At 37.1% G+C, this 18,448-nt stretch overlaps 1 protein-coding gene across 1 annotated transcript; it reads left to right on the plus strand.

Moving 5' to 3' along the window:
• The first annotated feature begins 529 nt into the window (after nt 1-529).
• On the plus strand, nt 530-18,030 carry LOC121317392 (protein SOGA3-like). Its single transcript, XM_041253270.1, has 7 exons — nt 530-596; nt 2,089-2,874; nt 3,207-3,431; nt 7,915-8,073; nt 12,034-12,105; nt 13,292-14,464; nt 16,741-18,030. The coding sequence occupies exons 2-7, from the start codon at nt 2,146-2,148 to the stop codon at nt 16,849-16,851; spliced, it is 2,469 nt and encodes an 822-aa protein (XP_041109204.1). The 5' UTR covers nt 530-596; nt 2,089-2,145; the 3' UTR covers nt 16,852-18,030.
• Nucleotides 18,031-18,448: the final 418 nt, after the last annotated feature.

Raw genomic sequence — 18,448 nt, forward strand, 5'->3', positions numbered from 1 at the left:
TCTTTCTCTGGTCTCTCAGATCTTATGACTGAAAAGGCATACACTTCACAGCTACCTTGCTCTGCTAGCTTCCTGATCCACTTAATTTGTCATCCTCAAGATACTGTATAAGAGACTGAAATCCTGGGGGGTTTAAAGATAGGTGATAGCCTGGGGGTCTGAAACTTCCTTCAGTTTCATAGCTGCACGGAAATTACACTAACAGTCTCATAGAACTGCATTTTTATTCACAGTGGGTGGTTACCAGATGGGACACTGGTTGGGAATTTGAGGGATAAAGTCTGGATTAGAGTTAAGACTGGGTTGATTGATTTGTTCAGCTGCAGCTACTCAGGGGAGTGCCTCGTTTGAGCTAAAATAATTTATCTGCAGCAACTTCAGTAAAAGCGTACCTGCACAAAGCGCGCTTAACAACAGTCGTTGGGAACATGCTATTCTGCGAAGAGGCACATTCTCTTGTTCTCTTTCCAATTTACGCCCACTTCTTACGTTGACGTCACCTCATGAATATTAGCGTTATTTGTGGCCACGCAGCGCCTGGTACCTTGTGTCAGCATCTTCTCTACATCCTGTAAGAACAATACTGGAGCAAACGGGTAAGTAATCATATTTAAAAAATGTAATAACAAATATGAAACTAATTAATCATATTAATCATCGCTACAAGCGTGACTTAAATGTAAGTAGGTATGAGAAAGTAGCCAAGGTTATTTTAAATTTCAAGTTAAACGTTTACCCCCAGTTGTTTAAACACAGAATATGTGGCATCAATGCATACTTGACTGTGATCGATTGTAATTTTAATTGATCCTCGGTCACTGGACCAGAAAACAAAGGAATAACCTTTATTGTTTTATATATATGATATATATATATATATCTATATATATATATATATATATATATATATATATATATATATATATATATATATAATATATATTAATTATTTCCTATTAAGGTATTATAAAGTAATAAAGGACATCACCCAAATTGGAGTAACAGAAAGTAGTTGCCTGTCGAAGCAGACAGGGTTATAAAAATGAACATCTGTGAACGTCGTGTTGTGCTAATCGGTAATTCGGTAATGGCGACTATTTTAATTAGATAAGGGCATACATTTGTCAAAACACCGACAAGAAGGCAAGGACTTGTAATACCTTCTATAGTTGTTTTTATTTTCGCCAAGCCTTTACCAGTCCTTTACCATTTATTTTATTTGAATATTTTCATATATATATATATATATATATATATAGATATATATAATATATATATATATATATATATATATATATCTCTCTCTCTCTCTCTCTCTCTCTCTCTCTCTCTCTCTCTCTCTCTATATATATATATATAGATATATAGAATATATACATATGAAAATATTTCAAATAAAATGCTATACATAAACTGATGCATCTTGGCAGCTTTGATTTTGATCACGTGTTTTGATTGCAGCTAGACACAGGAAGTGATAAGGTATCATGAAACAGTAGGAACTTTTCAGTTTAAGTGTTTATACAGATATTGAAGTATTGAATGCAAGCAAAGAACCTAAATATATTCTACAGAACAAAAGTGGGGCCCGTGATAATTGCTTCTTAAGGGGTAAGAAAATGTACTTTAAAAGCTTGCTTAGCACCCCTAATGAAGCTAGAAAACATTCTAGACTGAGGTATGTTTATTTAGCAACAGTCTAAAGAAGTTTGTGCATACAAAACCATCAACACAAGTTGTAGGCTTAAACATTTGAATATGATTTATGTCCACACATTGTTTGACTTAAATTAAGAAAATAAAGCGATATTTGTGTACTTTAAATAATGTTGCGCTACTTAATTTCGATATACAGTAGGGAGGTGCCTCGTTGTACTCTTTAAAAAAATGTTTTAAACATCTGTTACCAATATTATGGTGTTAACATGCAGCTATCATTATCTCTCAGTTTTAAAAAAAACATGTTTTTTGTTTTTTCTACACAGATAGCTTATTGTACGAAGTGCTGCTCATACGTGCCTGCAAGTATGATAACGCACTGACATATTTATTTATTTAATATTTAAATTGGAGTTGGTTTTGTTTCAGACTGTGAGATACAGGGGATGGATGATTTGCAAATACTGAGTGTTCTCAGGTGACATCATGAACCCTGCCGCAAGCGGCGCTGCTGATTCTCGACAGTCAGACAATAGCAACAGAAAACAACAGCCGGCTTCGTCTCCGGCTAGATTCAGGGATGGTACCGCGAGATTAGCCTCTAAAACCTCAGCATCCTCCAAAAGCAATGCACCCAAACAGGGCCTGAAACGTACCCGCGGTTCTGTCCAGGGATCCGTAGCCAACGGCAAAGATAAACAGCTGACTAGAGGTGCGGTCGCTGTTCATCCGGTTGGTGCTGAAACAAACGCTTCAAATACTTACAGGGCGGAGGCAGCCAAGAAAACCGAGGAGAAAAACAACCAAATACCTGAAACCCGGAGCACAGATATAACATCGGTAAAAGCGGATTATTATCGCGTCGGTTCTGACCAGTTAGACACCACGTCCAAATCGTCGAAAGGGAAACTGAAAAACCAACAGAAGGGCGGAGGCCAAGCGTCCACCAGCAGCAAACAGAATAGTAAGAATTCTGTAGGCTGCGAGGCCGGGTTTTGGAAAGAAGGATGTCTGCAGTCTGAGCTAATCCAGTTTCACATCAATAAAAAGCTAAAGAAAGGTGGTAAAATGCATACCAAAACAGCAAATACCCAAGAAACAGACTCGCAATCGGCGGTGCCTGCTGAAGAGATCAATACGGAGAGTATGACACAGCAAGATCAGAACCTACAAAATGAAATCGAGCGACTCATAGAAGAAAATGAAGATTTTAAGGTATGACTTTATCATGTGTTGTGTAAAGCAGTTATTATTATTATTATTATTATTATTATTATTATTATTATTATTATTATTGTAGTTGCGACTGGGCAATGACAATGCACACACGTATGTATTTCATATTGGGTAACTGTATATTTGATTTTGTTGGATTTTGTTTGATTTGAAGCGAAGATCATTATGCTGTTTTCGACAATAATGACTTTGATAGTTTTATTTCTTAAAACATGTTTATTGTATTGGCTTGGGTGATATTAAGTACCAATATATGGGCTTACAACTAGGTTGAATTAAAGGTAGCTACTGGTGTTTTCATCTCGAAATAGATCGAAATTGACGAGATGCGGACAGAAATGGATGAGATGAGGGACAGTTTTTACGAGGAAGATGCATGCCAGCTACAAGATATGCGTCGGGAGCTGGAGAGAGCCAACAAAAACTGTCGAATATTACAATACCGCTTGCGGAAGGCGGAGAGGAAGCGGCTGAGATACGCAGAGACCGGTGAGATTGACACTGAGCTGGTGAGAAGTCTGGAGCAAGACCTTAAGGTAAAGTTGACCTAAAAACCCAGTATGTGGTCTAATTTATAAACATTTGTGTTTTTTTTTTAAATTTTTTTTTTGTTTTGTTTTTTTTCGAAAAAACTTTGGAATTTGGCAGCTAATTTGCGAAGGTTTTACAGATTAACACTAGTGCTGAAGAACTAGTGCTTTACGTTTAGATAAAGAGAAAGGGGAAACTATCAAGTTTCATATTAAAAACGTTTTTAATTAGTCTGATCTGGGTTGATGTCCTGGTTCTCACACTAAAAATTACCTACCAACCCTGTTAAAGCAATGTCAAGATCTAGAGGTGTCAAAAGACAAGTTAGACATAGAGAAAACGCCTGGCATAAAACAAAACTATGGTATAGCCATGACAACCCCATTGCTAAAACTATGTTTCTTACTTTCTTACATTCATGTACATTCACAGTCTGTCAACCTACCTTTAAATGCATTAAAAAAAGAAAAAAGAGAAACAAACAGAATAACAAGAACATGTTTTGTTTTGTTTTAATAAAGCAGTTTTTAACTTGTCATACATACAGTATTAATATTGCTATGTTTAATTTTTGTCTTCAATACATCCATGAAACACTAAAAACAAAAAAGTGGTACAAAACTTTGACCTGACTCAAATCAGCTTGAAATAAAACATCTGTGAATCCATGCATAGATGGGCTGCCCTTCCTACAGGAGGCTAGCTAAAGGTCTTGTATTGTGGTCACAGAGAGGGTTATATAATATTGTACATGACAGCATCCAGTCTATTCAGTCTCTGCATCAACAACTCTGTCTGGCAGCCTGTTCCAGTGGTTCACCAATCTTTTTGTGGATTCTGTTTGGCAGCCAAACAAATGTAATGTATAAATTCGTACATCGTTTAAAAAAGGCTAGCTTCTCACCACCAGACCTTTTAATTCTACATTTGTTTCCCATCACCGTTAGTAAGTAAATTAGCAACTCTAATTGTCTCTTGTTGGTTGGGTTAGTACTGGGTTGTTGGGTTTGTACAATTTACAGTAACAGTCAACACATAATATGAAACACCTTACATTTAATGAATGTGTTTGTTTTACACATAAGCTCAAAAATGTTCTTATTTCAATAGAATGGTCTTTAACAATACAACTGTAAATAGTATGAGCCAGAGTCTTTACACTAAAATGCAATCTGCACTGTTTATGACAGAAAAAAAATATGTTCATGGTACTTAACTAGTAACAAACATACGTGGGGTTTCCATTTACACGTGAAATGGAGATGCGTGTGCACATTTGGGAGAAATGCTCAGGTAAACCAGGTTTGTGGCTGAAAAAAACAGCAAAAGAGAGGGATAGGGTAAATCTCATTTACTCATTTAAATGACAAAACACATGGTAAAATCCATGCCCAGTTTTGCCTGGAAACCCGCATTTCACGTGTAAATGTTAACAAGTGTGTTTATTCTTAACTATAAATGTTGCAAGGGAGCAGGTCAGTTGTTACTGAGGATTCCAAGATGACAGAATTATTGGCTGATGGGTGATTTTATGGTTAGCAGTGGTATAGTTCACCTTATTGATAATGCAGGTGGCTTTTTTTTATTATTGTTTCTTGCAGTGTCTGGTCTGTCATCTTGTATATCTCTTATGGGTTTACAGTTCTGTATAAAACCACTTACCATGAACTGTGTTATGCCCTTATTATAGTATTAAAGCAGCTGTTTGAGAATACCCTTGCTGCTTAAATGTCTAACTGAATTAATTCCCGAACTTTTTTTGGTCACACCTCTGTCCCATGACAACTCACATCTGCCCTCCACGTTAGTAAATATACCAGTGGTTGGTGAGCTAGTTGTCTAGCTAGCTTGATCGCCCAAAACAGCGCAACAACATCCAACAAGTTGCTGATGCCCTCTCAGAACTGACCAAATACAATTGCAAATGAATGTATTGACTATGTTTTATTTGTTTGCATAATTAATATTTAACACAACAGTAAATCCAACACAACTTAAAAGAAAGGAAAGAATCTCTGAATGCACAAGACTCCTCAGATTGTTGCTGTCCAATTGAAACTGGTGGCTGAGGTAACCGTTACAGTTGCCAAGTCCGCTTATACTAAGCAGAATTGGGCTTGTTTTTAAGAGTCACTTTTTGGAACTTGCACAAACACCCATACTCTAACATGGGTTTGCTTGTTTTGGTTTTTTTTTGAAAAGCAGTGTTGCTTTTTTTTTTTTTTTCTCATGAGACTTGGCAACACTGGTAACCTTCCCAGTCTGTCTCACAGGCAGCCACTGATTCCTGAACACCTCATTTTGCTGTTGACAGTAGTGCCCACTACCCATATTTACCCAAGCGTGGTGTTGAATGCTTCCTCAGAAGCTGTCAGCTGTCCGGATGGGTAGAGTTTCTAAATCAAAGCCAGGGTAGTACACAAAGCATTACCTGATCCCCTTTTGTATTGCCTGAACCTTTCGCTAACACATAGCATTACCTGATCCCCTTTTGTATTAATATGAAAGAAAGTATATATATATATATATATATATATATATACATATATATACACACACACACACACACACACACACACACACACACACATATATATATATATATATATATATATATATATATATATATATATATATATATATATATATATATACACATACATACAGTACTGTGCAAAAGTTTTAGGCAGGTGTGAAAAAATGCTGTAAGTAAAAATGCTTTCAAAAATAGACATGTTACTAGTTTATATTTATTAATTAACAAAATGCAAAGTGAGTGAACAGAAGAAAAATCTACATCAAATCCATATTTGGTGTGACCACCCTTTGCCTTCAAAACAGCATCAGTTCTTCTAGGTACACTTGCACAAAGTCAAGGATTTTGTAGGCATATAGTCAGGTGTATGATTAAACAATTATACCAGACAGGTGCTAATGATCATCAATTCAATATGTAGGTTGAAAAACAATCATTAACTGAAACAGAAACAGCTGTGTAGGAGGAATAAAACTGGGTGAGGAACAGCCAAACTCAGCTAACAAGGTGAGGTTGCTGAAGACAGTTTACTGTCAAAAGTCATACACCATGGCAAGACTGAGCACAGCAACAAGACACAAGGTAGTTATACTGCATCAGCAAGGTCTCTCCCAGGCAAAAAAAGACAGGGGTTTCCAGATGTGCTGCCCAAGCTCTTTTGAAGAAGCAAAAGAAATGGGCAGCGTTGAGGGCCGTAGACGCAGTGGTCGGCCAAGGAAACTTACTGCAGCAGATGAAAGACACATTATGCTTACTTCCCTTTGCAATTGGAAGATGTCCAGCAATGCCATCAGCTCAGAATTGGCAGAAAACAGTGGCACACTGGTACACCCATCTACTGTCCGGAGAGGTCTGGTCAGAAGTGGCCTTCATGGAAGACTTGCGGCCAAAAAGCCATACCTCCGACGTGGAAACAAGGCCAAGTGACTCAACTATGCACGAAAACACAGGAACTGGGGTGCAGAAAAATGGCTGCAGATGCTCTGGACTGATGAGTCAAAATTTGAAATATTAGGCTGTAGCAGAAGGTAGTTTGTTCACCGAAGGGCTGGAGAGCGGTACACGAATGAGTGTCTGCAGGCAACAGTGAAGCATGGTGGAGGATCATTGCAAGTTTGGGGCTGCATTTCAGCAAATGGAGTTGGGGATTTGGTCAGAATTAATGGTCTCCTCAATGCTGAGAAGTACAGGCAGATACTTATCCATCATGCAATACCATCAGGGAGGCATCTGATTGGCTCCAAATTTAATCTGCAGCATGACAATGACCCCAAACGTACAGCGAAAGTCATTAAGAACTATCTTAAGCGTAAAGAATAACAAGGAGTCCTGGAAGTGATGGTATGGCCCCCACAGAGCCCTGATCTCAACATCATATACTGTATAACGTCTCTGCCAGTTTTCAGCCATGGTCATCTGCAATACTTGTTCATTTTATACCTCTGAGTTTATTTTTAATTAATGTGTAGTAAGATAAATTAGATGAAACAGTATTCACTACTAATGACATTTGAAAAACAATTTGGGCAAGACCACTAAAACACATTATTAACCAACCAGGCACAAGGTATTTTGCTTTATTACAGCACATTAGATTCACTTGTGTGGATTGTAGCCATGATTGTAGGCTTACTTTGAATTCTGAAATTAATTGTATGACTTGTATGTGGTTAAAGTGCTAACCATATTTTATATCAAGACTTTAGTAACCCTACTGCTGAAGACTTATTACCCACAGAAAAAAAAAGTTTTTTGCTTTTTTATGCTTCTCAATAATCATTGAAATAGTTGCAATGTAATATTCTTTAAAATCTATAGTATATTGTGTGGTCATAAAAAAAAAAAACACGATGTCATCTTAATAGCATTCATAATTAATCAGCATTATTAAATTAATTTATTATCTTAGGATTTTGCAAGTGTCTCAAAATAACAGTGTGTCGTTTTGCCAGGTGGCAAAAGACGTGTCAGTGAGACTTCATCACGAACTGGAGAATGTAGAGGAGAAACGAACAAAAACTGAGGAGGAGAACGAAAAGCTACGACAGCAGTTCATTGAGGTGGAGGTCACCAAGCAAGTGCTGCAGAACGAACTGGAGAAAGCAAAAGAGGTAAGCAATTCACACCAGCTTTAAATAAAATAAAAAAAAATAAAAAATAAATTAAATCAAAAGTAAAGATTATTATTATTATTATTATTATTATTATATTATTATTATTATTATTATTATTATTATTATTATATTGATTTGAAGCTATTCATACAATTCAAGGAATTTATATTTTAAACTGTTCTTAAGCAGATCACAGAGAGAACTAAACCTAACAGAGAGATCCTCTATTTTTATAAAATAAATCTTATACTTGCTCCCTTTGTAGAAATTTAAAATTAACTACAATTTCATGTGCCATATCAGAGACTAAATTTGAAAGACCTAAACAAGGAAGACCATATTCACTGCTCCAGATAAGCTGTGTACCTGCCATTTTTATGCATTAAAAATATGCATAGCAGTTTTGCTGGACAGCTTGTCTGCCTCAATTCCAGCCTCCCCTAAAACTTCCACTAACAACTACATCTCCCAGAATATAATGTCTTCAGTTGCTAGGAAACTGTATAGAAGAACAACCAACTCAACATTATCCAATCTCTGGCTAGCAATGTTATCTTTGCAGCCAATCACAGTAAGATTAAGAAAAATTCAAAGCTACACAGGTTGAAGTGTAAACTCCCCAGTCCAGCTACAAATCCAACTGGAACTGTCGTCTAAGGCGACCGCTAAAAAAGGTGCCTATAATATTAAACTGTTTTATAACTTATTAGTGCATTTCCTTATTTTATATATCTGTACGGCTTTATATAGAAGTTCTAACATGTTCACTGAGTTAATGTTAAAATATAAGTAAGGTAATTAATTTGCAGTCAGTGTGATATATCGAAAAAAATGTGCTAAAATTCTTGTAGAATACATGTTTGGTTGTTCAACAGTTCAAAGTAACATTGCCGTTACAATAGAAGGCTCTTTTTAAATGGCTACCCCATTACCATTAAAGATTGTACAGTATTTATCGAGATTACGCATGGCTTCAAGGTAATGTTGCATTTTACCCCCTGAAAATACATTTCACTCTCTCAGTGTTAAAATTATAGGGTAAGTTACTCCCAGACCCAAAACCTTATCTGGAGTGCTGACCCTATGGGTTAGGCACTGCCCCCAGCCACAGATTTTCACTCTTTAATCGCTGCTCTTGCCATTTTTCAATTAATAGAATTTAATTAATAGAGAATAAAAACAAACTAAACTAACAATTGCCTAGCCAATGTTTAACTAATCATTTATTGTAGTCTCCACTTAACATCCCAGCGGCTACTGTTTCAGCCATTCCGGCCTAAGCTGCTAATGTTAGCTATTGTAATAAAGTGTGGACAATGGCTCAAACTAAAGTTTGTGTAGGGTGAATTTATTGGGGTGGTTTTCCATCAATAGGGCTTTCTGGCATCTTCTGAATGCTTCATTTTTTAAATTTAATTTTAAATCATTTAAAAGGCAAAACTGTAACAAAACATTGAATAGTATAAAACAAAAAATGGAAGAGCTAAATATATATAGTTCTGTAAAATATATAGCTCTGGAGAGGGCACATACCCCTCTGCCCTGTGGGTTAGGCACCTATGTATACTGTATATTTCCACACAAGTACATAACATACACACTATATGTTGGACTCACTACTTACCATAATGCTGATCTGTATTATGGGAACACGCTTCAACTAACCAATAAGAAGTCTTGTACCATGTAAGCTAGATGCATTGGATCTATTTGAGTATCAGTCACTGCTTTTCCTATGACACATGTTTTCAATGCCTACGTACGTCTTTCAAACGACTTTAGAAAGTTGACTGGAAGTACAACATTACATTATCTGCACGCAGCATTCAATAAATATTCTTCTCCAACAGCTTCAAATAAATTGCCATTAAAATATGAAATTCACCTTTACCATAATGTGGGAGTTTTTCATATAGGAACATTTTAGACCAACAAATAAATTATATATATATATATATATATATATATATATATATATATATATATATATATATATATACACAGTGCCTATAGAAATTCTACACCCCCTTGAACTTTTTTCACATTTTGTTGTGTCAGTGCCTCAGTAACTTGCATTTAAATGAGGATTTTTTCCACTTATTTACATACCATACCCCACACTGTTAAGGGGAAAAAAGTTTTTATTGAGAAAAAATATATATATTAAAAATGCAAAACTGAAAGGTCGTAATTGGATAAGTCTCCACCCCCCTGAGTTAATACTTGGTGGAAGCACATTTGGCAGCAATTACAGCTATGAGTCTGTTGGGATAGGTCTCTACCAACTTTGCACACATAGATTTGGCAATATTTGGCCATTTTTCTTTGCAAAACTGTTCGAGCTCTGGCAAGTTCCTTGGGGAGCATTGATGGACAGCAATCTTCAAGTCATGCCACAAATGTTCGAATGGATTTAGGTCGGGGCTCTGACTGGGCCACTCAAGGACATTTACCTTTTTGTTCCTTAGCCACCAGTGTAGCTTTGGCTGTGTGCTTTGTCATGCTGAAAGGTGAACTTCCATCCCAGTTTGAGCTTTCTTGCAAAGGGCAGCAGATGTTCCTCAAGGACTTCTCTACTTTGCTCCATTCACTTTCCCTTCTATCCTGACAAGTGCCCCAGTCCCTGCTGATGAAAAACATCCCCATAACATGATGCTGCCACCACGATGCTTCACAGTAGGGATGGTGTTCTTTGGGTGATGCACTGTGTTGGGTTTGCGCCAAACATAACGCTTTGCATTTAGGCCAGAAAGTGCCATTTTAGTTTCATCAGACCATAAAACCTTTTGCCACATGGCTACAGAATCTCCTGGGTGTTTTTTGCATACTTCAAACAGGATTTAAGGTGGGCTTTCTTGAGTAATGGCTTCTCTCTTGCCACTCTACCATACAGGCCAGATTTGTGGAGTGCTTGGGATATTGTCACATGCACACTTTGACCAGTCTTGGCCATAAAAGCGTGTAGCTCTTGCAAAGTTGCCGTTGGCCTCTTGGTAGCTTCTCTGATCAGTCTCCTTCTTGCTCGGTCATCCAGTTTGGAGGGATGGCCTGATCTAGGCAGGGTCTTGATGGTGCCATACACCTTCCACTTCTTAATAATCATCTTGACCGTGCTCCAAGGGGTATTCAAGGCCTTTGATATTTTTTTATACCCATCCCCTGATCTGTGCCTTTCAACAACTTTGTCCCGGAGTTCTTTTGAAAGTGCCTTGGTGCTCATGGTTGAGTCTTTGCTTTGAAGGGGAGAACCTACAGGAACTGCTGAATTTATCCTGAAATCATATTAATCGCTACAATTTAACACAGGTGGAGCCCACTTAACTTGATGTGTGATTTTGAAGGCAATTGGTTACACCCAAGCTAATTTAGGATTTCTATTACAAGGGGGGTGGACACTTATCCAACCAAGCTATTTAAGTTTTTATTTTTAATTAATTTTCTACAAATTTCTACAATATTTTTTTCACTTGCAAATTGTGGGGTAGGATGTGTAGATAAATGATTTTAAATTTTTTTTTTTTTTTTTTTAATTCTAGGCTATAAGGCAACAAAAAGTGAACATTTTGAAAGGAGGTGTATACTTTCTATAGGCACTGTATATATATATATATATATATATTACTGGAATTATTTTGTTATTTTTTTAAATTATACATTCTATATATATATATTTTTTATACCTTCTAAAGAATGTTGTGCCGTATAAGTGTTTCTGCAGTCCGACATCTAATTGGCATTGAACCAATATAATGCCTTAATTCAAAGTATACACCTGCAAAAAAAACCTAGCCAGAGGTAATACAAACAAAAACAGTATCCCTTGGGCTATGATATCAGTTCTTACCTTGTTGCTTTACCAGCTTTAAATACAATTATAATCTATTCTATTAGTCAAGCTAATGAGATGTTTTTTTTTAAAAAATACTACTAATATGTATGTTTTATTACTATCTTTAGTTGTCACTAAAAAGAAGAGGAAGCAAGGACTTGCAGAAGTCTGAGAAAAAGGCTCCTCAAACATCAACAGAGGTAAGGGAATCTGTGTTTATTTTAGAAAGGTACGGTGTAAGGTATATAAATAATGTATTCCTTTCATCGAACAGAATTAAAGAAGGTTTTTAATAAAATTACAGTATAAGACTTTGGATTTTGCCTAGGGCACCCATAATATGTGATCTTAGTGGCAATGTAATATTTCTTCCATCAGAAGCAATTATAGTATTCGAGGAGCAACAGTGTTTGTGTACCATTGATACAATGGCACTACAATAATATGAACCAATTCCAGTGTAATCCATTCAGTACCAGTGTATTACTCAGACCTTTGACTTTAACCAATAAATGATGGTCAGATTTAAATAAAATTTTGCACAAATTGAAACAAAATTGGTTCCTGTTAATTTTAAAGACAGTCCTTCAAGCAGGTCATTCCTGCCATCATTAGAACAGTGCTAATACTATGATGATTCGAACTGTGCAAGGTAACTTGTGCAGATACTGGAAGACATGATTCTATTGGATTATGTGTCTATTTGCAAATGCAAAACGTAGATGATGACCGTGAAAATTACACAGAAAATTCCATTGCCTCTGTAAAGTTGGTGAGGGAACGGCTTAAGTACTCGAGTTGTTAATTATATCTGCTATAATGTGGAAAGCTGATTGCCAACCTGCTGATTACAAAAAGCAGCCTTGGCAGCAGTGTTCTGTTTAACTTCTATTTGTCTGCATAATGGGATTGAAAGGCCTCCTGTTCAAGTGGCTATGCAGGCTGTACTAGATCGCATACAACCTCAGTGACCTTTTAGGAAGCTGGGGAATAGTTTCTCACGGAATGCTATAAGGTTTGTTTGGCAGCAGCAATTAACGTATAGGATATTTGCTCTGTTAATGGTACCAGGTTTCTCATGTTGTTTCATGTGTTTAATATTAATTCTTTAATGCCACTAACTATACATTTTCTATTGTGTGAATAGCCTGTAAATATCATGTACAGTTATAATATTTAGCTTAAATAGCTTCATCCATCTGTTGTCACACGTACAATACCAATGACACTAATTCTGAATGGCAGTGTGCACTGATGTGATTTCTTTATAGTTATATATTGTAAAATGCTGGTTTGTAAAACAGAGGTAAACAAATTAGAGTTCTATATAAAGATTTGTGTCATATCTGGGTTCCTTAATAGCACCTGTTTTTTCTTTCTCATAAGGATGACAGTGAGGACTTGAAGTGTCAGCTTCAGTTTATCAAAGAGGAAGCTATACTGATGAGGAAGAAGATGGCAAAAATCGACAAAGAGAAAGATCGGCTGGAGCAAGAGCTGCAGAAGTACCGCTCCTTTTATGGTGATCTTGACAGCCCTTTACCAAAGGGAGAGGCAGGAGGGCCCCCTACCACCAGAGAGGCAGAACTGAAGCTGCGCCTGAGATTGGTGGAGGAAGAAGCCAACATCCTGGGCCGGAAGATCGTGGAGCTGGAAGTGGAGAACAGGGGCTTAAAGGCTGAACTCGACGATCTCCGAGGTGAAGAGCATGCCAGTGCTTCTGGTACATCCTTCAGGGAACAGTGCGAAGTCTCGGAGCTAAGGCAGCAGCTGCAGCTAGTTGAAGATGAAGCAGAGCTGCTGAGGAGGAACTTGGCCGACATGGAGGACCAGAATAAGAAAATCACCACGGAGGTCAACAAGTTCAAGTTCAAGGCTGGGACGCATGAGAGTTCCAGGCACAGTGACAGCGCCAAGACAGAGGCCCTCCAGGAGGAGCTGAAGGCAGCTAGAATGCAGATCAATGAACTCAGCGGTAAAGTCATGCAACTGCAGTACGAGAACAGGGTCCTCATGTCCAACATGCAGCGCTATGACTTGGCCTCACACCTGGGGATCCGTGGGAGCCCCCGGGATAGTGATACAGAGAGCGATGCCGGAAAAAGGGAAAGTGATGATGATTCACGCCCCCCTCACAGGAAACGAGAGGGGCCTATTGGTGGGGAGAGCGACTCGGAAGAGGTGCGCAACATCCGTTGCCTGACTCCTACCAGGTCCCTTTACTCTGCCGAGGGACGTTTTTTACCCAAAAACTTCAAAGACCGCCAGCAGATGATAGACATCCGCATGGAAGCTGAGCGCCTCAGCAGGACTATAGACCGGCTGATTTCCGACACCAGCACCATCATAACCGAGGCCAGGATATGCGTGGCTAACGGAGACCTCTTTGGAAGGATGGATGAGGAAGATGATGGCAGCCGGATACGAGAGCATGAGCTGCTCTACAGAATCAACGCCCAGATGAAGGCCTTTCAGAAGGAGCTTCAGACTTTCATTGACAGACTAGAAGTCCCCAAGTCTGATGAAAGGGGAGCTGACGAACCACTGTCTGTAAGTCAGGTAAAAGTATATGCATTGTGGGTATCAGAAAGTGAAACAAAGACTTTTCACTGATGGCGTTGCTGCTGCATGACTGATTTAGAGTGGAGACAGCACAACTGGCTTTTTAATGAAAATCCAGGACCTTAAAAAGGGAATTCAAAAGATTTTTCACACAATAGCTGTATCTAGGGGACACATTTTGTATTTGGTAACAACAGTCTCCATCACAAGTATAAAAACCTAGACTTGTAGGTTTTGATTTTGTACACTTGGAATTATCTTATAACCTCATAGACTAAATTCAGTGCTCAACTGGTTCTCAAGACTAGACTTCAAGTACTCCAGACAATCCATGTTTTGTTTCAATTACAACACTATATTAGTTTTAATTATTCATCTACACCATCACAATACAGCTGGTGAATCAGATTGCTCTTTCGCTAGAGATTATGCAACCATACACACTGATTTAGCTTTTTTTGTGGATGCAATGTATGGAAACCAGTCTTAAAAAACAAAAACATTATAATAATAGTAAGTGTTGCTACTATAGCAGAAGACAGCAAGGTAAGCAGGTAACTTGGAGTATTGTTTAACTCTTAAATAATAAGTCGGATTTGTTCGCCCACAGGGTTAGGTAGGAAAATCGGCTAGGCATAGTTCACCTTATCATGCTTCAGTGAGCCCTACTGATCAGGCAGAAACTTCCCAGGCTGGGCTTTGTCTCCAGTGTTAATAGTTTGGTAGCCTTAGATTAATTATCTATAAGTATTTAAACTTCCCAGTTATTCCCAATTATGCCTTGACGTTTATTGGAATTAGAACTTGTATAACCTTGTATACTGCACCTAAATCTAAATTATTGCTTATAAGTGCACATTAGACTGCACTAAGACTCTGTACAGTACGGTGCTACAGTGATTGATCTGTGTACACTATATGACACTACACATTTTAAAAAAGGCAGCTGGTTGAAACAGAAACTAAGACTCTTACAGTAGGGGTACTTGAGGGCTAGGGTTGAGAACTCACTGCCCTATCCAAATATAATACTGCTTGTCAGTGCCTGCTTCTCCTTAAGCAGTGAGTGCAGGCATGTCTGTTGCTATTCATCTCACTTCCCAGCTGCACTCCACAGCAATGGGGATTTCTATTGCTGAGGATGATGACAGTATGGAATATGGAAATGCAGCTTCACCCTGCACTTAGGACTTCAGCAAGGGGGACTAGACTACAGGTCTAGGGCCTGGGATTATGTTTTAATTATGTTGGTGTTGCTATCAGTCGAGCAGCTTTAAAGAAGTACCAAATAACAAAACAAACACTGAATAATTTCTATTGTTATTAAAACTTTTAGAACAACATACTTGCAATTGTCTTTTATGACAGATTTTGGTATCTGGTAGTTAGGGATAAGCCACTGTAAGGATAGCCGCACCATAATTATAATTTAGTCAGTGTGTATACACAGACACACTGTAATGTTTAGTGTTGTGTCAATCAGCTACAGATAACAGATAGTGCTTGTCTTCTGTTTTCTGAAGGCAGCTAAACTGATCAAGAAAATATTTTACAAAACCTAGAAAAACAAACCCTGCATCAGACCTATGCAAAGTTGCAAACTGATATTTTAGCATGGATCTGACAACTCTACTGTATGATATCTGATTGTAAGATGATGCTGCATTTAAGCCCTTTATTTAATACCATCATTGCCTACAGTAGGTGAATAGTAATTAAGTAGCTTAAAATAACATTTTTTTTTTTTTTACCGCCTCTACCTTTATATGATGGGGTAAAAAAACAACCAAACAAAACAAAACAAAAAACAGTACAGAATGTATAAAACAATATGTTTGTATTAAGAACCACTCAGAGTAAGGAATTAGAGGCTGCCACTCTTGAATAACATTTTTTAATACAAGGCATGCCTTTTTGTTTTCACTGTAGCTTCAAACAGTGGTATGGACAGAATTTAGAAATACTTTATCAACAATTGCTTTGAGCAAATTAACTGTGGGGTCCCACATTTTCTTTGTTTTCTGAGATCCCACATGCCCCTCTCTAAAAGTGTCCCAGGCTATAATGTAATAACTGTTCCAGCAGCCAACTGGAATACAGATTTAGTGGCTGATGATGAGGAGGAGTCTATTCAAAACCAATCAAATGAAAATAAAAAAAGACAGACACTGTGCAATCTACATTTAAATGTAAATGTATACAATTCTAATTGTGTTCTTTAATTTATTCCCCATTTTTATAATTATTTTCTGTTTTGTAATGTACCTACCCAGATGTTTCAACCTATTATTTTACTTATTCTCATTCTTGTCTTGTTTTCATCTCTTTCCTATACCACCATTTTTAAATTGGTCTTTCTGTTTACACTTTTCTTTGTTCTGTAAATCCCATTCCTCCATTAGTTTAGTGTTATTTTTAGTTTGTTTATTTATTTTAAACACCCCACTAAGGTTACACAAAGTACAGGAAATTCATTTTCTGCACGGGCCACAATTCTACATCAGATTACACCCTTAAGAAAAACACTGGAGACTACAAACTTTATATGGATGACAGTCTACATTTACAGGTATGTGGTATTAAACAACCCAACATCTAACAATGATGTTAATATATACCTTATACTTAATTGTGAGGAAATCCCAGTCATTTACAATAGGCGATCACAATGAAATGCATGCTGGTACAATCTATAGAAACCAGCCATAGTACGAAAGCAATAGCGATTGCATTACTGCCAGTTGTGAACTTGCTTACTTGACAATACTCATTATTTCATGTATTAGAGTTGATTACCAAGAAGTAAAAATCTGTAAGAGAAAATATTAGACTTTCTGGACCAGTTTGTAAGCAATCCAAATCAACCAATGATTTTTGAATAAAATGTTAATTATAATACTTTTCACATTTTATTAAATGTTTCTTTTCTTTTTTTTTTATCACTGATAAAGAGCAGATGCTTATTGGTAGTGTTTGACAGCAAATAGCCAATGAGAAAAGTAATGTCCATAAAGGCTGCTTCATACTCTGATCGTGTGACCTTCACTGAGGGAGATTTTTAGTCTCTCTAGTAGTGCTAAGAAATTTGTTCTCACCTCTAGTTGGTCCATTGCACTGCCATTTCCTGTTCCAGCATATGCCTTCATTGTTTTCAATACAGAACCCTACATGTCTTAATAATAATAAAAAAAAAAATACAATACAGGTGCTGTCACTAACATTGCTACTATGTTTGTAAGACAGCCAAACCTATTTAAAGTTACAGAAGTAGTAACCAAAAACATTAGCATAAGTTGCATGAGAAAAGACCTTTAAAAATCTGTTTGAAAGAGTCTGTGTTTTAGAAACCTACATTCAGGAGAGTCCAGCACTTGTTCTTAGTTTGCTTTCATAGAACTAGAGAACACTGGTGCCTTTAAAATAAAAGAAAGTACTGGAACTTTTTGAAGAATTGAACTTGTGCCAAGCCTATGGAAGAACTTGGACTGAAGCTATGTCTGTGGTTTTGTTCTTCAGCCAGAATCAGAGGGGAGCGAATAGGTATTCTAAAGAAAATGGCTTCTGCAGAGCAACAAGCAAAAAAAAAAAAAAAAAAAAAAAAAAAAAAACTATTAGAAGTTAACCAATAGAAATTCACAAAACCTTTAAAAGAACATGTATTATTCCTTGCTTCGTATTCATATAACATACGTGAACAATGACAGTACAATCAAAACTGACATACCTGTTACACCTAGCTGTTAAGAGTTAGTGTCGGCTCAGGTTTTGTACGTTTTGCAGACTAATTACCGTTGTTTTACTATGCATTTACTGTGGTTTACCATGCTTTCTATGTTTTACAAAACTTTGCTACAGTTGTATTGTGGTATACTGCAATAAACCGTTATATTCTTTTCATATATTTAAATTAGAATAGTAATATTTCATAGGTATCTCGTGGCCGCGATATGTTAAGACGTGCGTATGAGATATTGTATTCTC

The sequence above is a fragment of the Polyodon spathula genome, chromosome 6 (assembly GCF_017654505.1).
Source record: "Polyodon spathula isolate WHYD16114869_AA chromosome 6, ASM1765450v1, whole genome shotgun sequence".
Lineage (NCBI taxonomy): Eukaryota > Metazoa > Chordata > Actinopteri > Acipenseriformes > Polyodontidae > Polyodon > Polyodon spathula.

Excerpts from the sequence above, each read along its gene's own strand:
- LOC121317392 (XM_041253270.1), top strand. The coding sequence starts at position 2,146 with ATGAACCCTGCCGCAAGCGGCGCTGCTGATTCTCGACAGTCAGACAAT. Across the intron at positions 2,875-3,206 it reads AAGAAAATGAAGATTTTAAG|ATCGAAATTGACGAGATGCG; the intron begins GTATGACTTTAT and ends ATCTCGAAATAG. Across the intron at positions 12,106-13,291 it reads CTCCTCAAACATCAACAGAG|GATGACAGTGAGGACTTGAA; the intron begins GTAAGGGAATCT and ends CTTTCTCATAAG.